This window comes from Oncorhynchus tshawytscha, linkage group LG23, assembly GCF_018296145.1.
Source record: "Oncorhynchus tshawytscha isolate Ot180627B linkage group LG23, Otsh_v2.0, whole genome shotgun sequence".
In the NCBI taxonomy this organism is placed as follows: domain Eukaryota; kingdom Metazoa; phylum Chordata; class Actinopteri; order Salmoniformes; family Salmonidae; genus Oncorhynchus; species Oncorhynchus tshawytscha.
This window is the reverse complement of record NC_056451.1, coordinates 3,244,567-3,248,973: the sequence shown is the minus strand read 5'-3', so window position 1 is coordinate 3,248,973 and position 4,407 is coordinate 3,244,567. Positions and strand designations below refer to the sequence as shown.

General features: G+C 40.5%; 1 protein-coding gene across 1 annotated transcript; it reads right to left on the bottom strand.

Annotated features, from left to right (window-relative positions):
* Positions 1–549: 549 nt before the first annotated feature.
* LOC112222640 (transmembrane protein 74-like) lies at positions 550–4,010 on the bottom strand. Its single transcript, XM_024385369.2, has 2 exons — positions 3,855–4,010; positions 550–3,186 (listed from the first exon to the last, which is right to left on the bottom strand). The coding sequence occupies exon 2, from the start codon at positions 3,122–3,124 to the stop codon at positions 2,279–2,281; it is 846 nt and encodes a 281-aa protein (XP_024241137.1). The 5' UTR covers positions 3,125–3,186; positions 3,855–4,010; the 3' UTR covers positions 550–2,278.
* Positions 4,011–4,407: the final 397 nt, after the last annotated feature.

The following is a 4,407-nucleotide window of genomic DNA, read 5'->3' as shown; positions in this document are numbered from 1 at the left end:
AATCGAAATTGAGATAGCATTCTCTATTATCTTTCCTTGCATCTTGTGGCCTCTCCCCTCTTCATCTCCTTGCTTCCAAACATATTAATCTTGGATGTACAGAAATATATATTTTTTAAATAACTTTCCGGAAAGTTCTCTGATTTGGCACTTTATTCTCCTTTAACTACCAAAACACCCTGTTTCTCTGGTGCAGATACCCCTCTGTGACCAGAGAATAAGGAGTATATCCCAATAATGTCTCCTTCTTCCTGAGTTGTGCTCCCGGTCACTACTCCCCACAAATTTAAAAGCATTGGATTGGTGTAGACATGGGCTAGAGGATTTTCTTATAACTGTAATTTCCTGTCAAATCAATTAAGGGAAGTGCACACTTCAAAATAAAGGAGAGATTATTGGGATGCATCCTAGAAGTGAAAAGGGAAGAGGGAACAAGGAAAGTGCTTTTCCACTGGAGGTATTTAGATTGAGATAAACTTGCCATCCCGTGTAGCTCAGTTGGTAGCGCATGGCACTAACAATGCCAGGGTTGTGGTTTCGATTCCCACTGGGGACCAGTACAAACAAATATGAACATGTATGCACTCGTTACTGTAAATTGCTATGGATAAGAGCGTCTGCTAAAAATCTAATCCAACTAGGCTTGGTCGTGTGATGTTAAAGGTACTTAAGACAGGCATAAAGTAATGCAGTGAGTTGAAGAGTTTATGTTTCACCATCAGTCTGCTACTGTATAGTTACACTACCAGTATTTTTCTGTAGTACTACTGGTACCATACATTAGCCATAACTACGCAACTGTCACAAAAGACAGGGTCTCATTACAGTTAAAGTAACAACAGTCTCACCATGTTTCTGTAGTTCTTGGGGTGTATATTTTATTCCATTACCGTATATGCATCATCGAACAGTATGGAAAACACATGATGAGGGCAAATGAATGGAAGCGTAATTAATAGCCAACAAAATGAATTTGCCCCACAAAATGACAACATGAATTAGCTGTTTCTAGTGATAACCAAAGAGCATCTTTTCCCTGGAGGCAAACACTTGTGATTCTGAATAACGGCTTAGAAGAATTGAAATCAGAGGTGGAGCAATGATGGAACCATTTTCAAAGTGTCAAGTTTCCTTTCATGCCTCTTGTCTTATAGGCTACTGTAGTAGGCTTACATTACAGAGATGATTGCAAATTATAGTGGTGATGTGTCTCACTTCACCATAAAGAAAATCATTCTCAACCAACAGTTCTATGAACTGAATAGAACACTTTCTGTTTTTGTTGCACCCATCATTTCTGGTTTGTTAAAAGAAACAGACCCCAATTCCAGTAACTTTTTAAAGGCATATCTGAGACTTCTCAAAGGAATACAATACGGTTTAGAGTGTTGTAGGATGTATGTTCATTAGTAGCCTATAATAAAAACATTGGTAGCGTAGGCCTAGCCTATAAATTAAAACCCTATTTCTCTTAAAGATTAATTACATTGTTATATTGTGATCCAGTGAGTTCTCATGTTGCGTGATCATTCAAGTATGATAATTGCATTTACTGCAGGTACAGTACATTAGAAGTAGGTAGGATCTTTGAAGTGTACAGTGCAGTACAGCACAGCACAGTGCAGCTTTATAAACTGGGGCAAGTTTTTCATGTGTGATTAAGTGACCCCCTCCATACACACACAGTGCAAAACCACAGTGAGAATTATGCTCACCCACATTGAGGAAGTAAAAAAGGTCATTGGATGTTAGCATGTGCACCACTGAGCAGATTCTGTCCTATCAGATTTGATATGGTGCACTGGACTAGGCTAATACATCTCACTTTCTAAACTCATGGGACAGAGACGTTTCCCTCTAACATATGTGTATGCATCATATTACTGACTGTCGGACACTTTCACATAAAACACGTATCACCTTAATAATGTGACCCAGCATTTTCCATTTCCAATAACAAGTTCTTAAAAAAACAGAATTTTTGATGTCATGCTTATTCATTCTGTATCATTTTGTTCATTTGCTTACCTGGTTAAATAAGCCTATACCTTGCATGTCCATTCAATTATATGGAGATGATAGCATAAGACAATTAATATTTCATCACCTTGAATATTAAAACAAATTAATATTTTAACAGTTAAGCTAATGTTCTGTAGGCAGACCGACTGATGGGTTCAGGTTGCACGCTTTGGGTCTGGAGTACCTGCATCATGCTGTATTGTGTTGCTCTGTCTTAGTAACACAAGGCAAAGTAGTTTCTCAACAGGATAGCGTTTTAATTCAAGGTCTCATCTATCTCTTCCTTCATAGACAGGTGCGCGGACGACCGACTAGGGCTAGATCTAGTTTTTAAAATGATGGAGCCATACAGTTTCCCCGAGTGCTTGGAATAAGCAAAGGCTTTTCTCCTGTACATCTCTGCCTTCCACATAGATATCATTAGCAGAGTGGACAGCACTACCCCGCCCAGCGTTAGTAGGCAAAGCCCTGCTATCACGCACCTATCCAGGTGTGCCCCTACCCTGGCACTTTCTATTTCCAGCCTCTCCATCTCCCTCGCGGACACGCTCTCCGGGTCCACTTTGACCTCGCGAGGGACTGCATAGGATATAATTACTAACGAGATCCCGGTGACTAGGAAAGTGACCGCGCTTATAAAACCGTAATCTACAGATGCCCCCGAATTGTCTGATGCGAGATCATCTGACATTAGAGAGAGCTCATGCAACCCCTCCGGCCGAATGTCGCTCGCACAGTCATTAGGCTTACACCAGGATTTGTGGATACTTTCCCCACTTTTCACAGGGCTTGCCAGGCGCAAATTCACATTCTCGTCGACGTAGGTGAAAGATGTATCTAATTCTTCGTCGCAGCACACGTTGACCTTCTCCACCGCAGGGTGACGGTGTTTAGGATGCGGACCTCCGTTATGGGGAACCGTCCTTGGTGTTGAATTACACAGTCCTTTGCAGCCCGGAGCTGAGATAGAGAGCGCCCCTCCGGCTGAACTGATAGCTTTACGAACATGCACCGGATTGGAAGCCCAGTCAAGGACGCAGGGAAGAACGGGTTGTCTGCCTCTTCCTTCCTTATCTATATAAAGCAGCTCTACAGAAGCCATTCGATTCTTTCCGCTGGTTCACTTCAATTATTTCTCCACGGCGTTCTCAGTCCGCTGCATTCCTGATGAGAAATAATTGACAAATCAGATGTCACATAGGGGCTGATTATTACAAACTATCACATTATTGCATAGAGAAAACGGCAGCCACCTGTGCGTAATTTGTGGCGTTTCAAGCGCATTTTGAGCACGTATGCTCATGATATTATCAGAAATACTTAGTCCAAAAATGGACAATTGTTTGGGTTTAAATAATTTGCTCCATTGTATACAAACCGATTAAAGTGACAGATTATCCGTACCCAATTTAGTGCGCAATCCCGTAAACCCACAGATGATCTGTAATTATTTTTCAAACATAATGTCTATCATATTATGGAAGAACACACTCTTCACTATACCTAGTCATGAGAAGTGTATATAACTGTATCATAGGGCACATACAATTTCCAATAGGCTGTTATGAAGTTAAATCATTTCAGTAGGCTGTTTTGTGTGAGAAAGAGGGATATTTTTGAAGCAGATAAAACGCTTTCCACGCCTTGCAATATGCTTCTTCACAATATCGCTGTGAAATATTGAAGATTAATCAAATAAGGTGATAGTTTTTGCGTGTGTATTTGGAGCATGCATAGCGTTGTCTTCTCTATAGCCACAGCGCATCTGTTTAGTGTGCTCAGCTAATATAAACTACTGTATTTCAGGAAATAATTCATATAAAAGCACTTACTTCTTCAGAATTCATTATGTCGAACTTTCTTCATATCCCAGAATACTTTGTATCGAATAATCATAATAGATCGATGACTAAATGGCTTTAACAAAAATGTAGCCTACATGATGTTAGAGTCCTCGTCTGCTTGAGAGGAAAGATTTTCGCTGTAGTCCCTCCCTCCCACGCAAGGTTTAAACGGCCTCGCTATGGTGCTGACATGAGCTGGCTACCCCCGGTACCCTTGAACAGATGCAGATTACTCCAGTGTGCAGTCAAATAAACACACACCAGAGAGGATTTAATTCTTATGGACCTCTGCATTTGAATTCCATATGGACTTATATAAATATTGCTAAAATAATGTTGCCCCTAAAGTATCAACCTTATGGAAATTCGATATCGTTTATTTGATCAAATGTCCATTAACGTTACTAGAGCTGTGTTAATAATCTGCTCAAGATGTGTACTTCGTGTAGATGCTTGGTTGCATCAAGAGAAAACATGCATAGGTTTAAACCACAGCCAAGGTGAATTGTCAATTAAACCACACGTGGGAAAGGGAAAGGGA

Coding starts and splice junctions, on each gene's coding strand:
- LOC112222640 (XM_024385369.2), bottom strand. CDS start 3,124: ATGGCTTCTGTAGAGCTGCTTTATATAGATAAGGAAGGAAGAGGCAGA.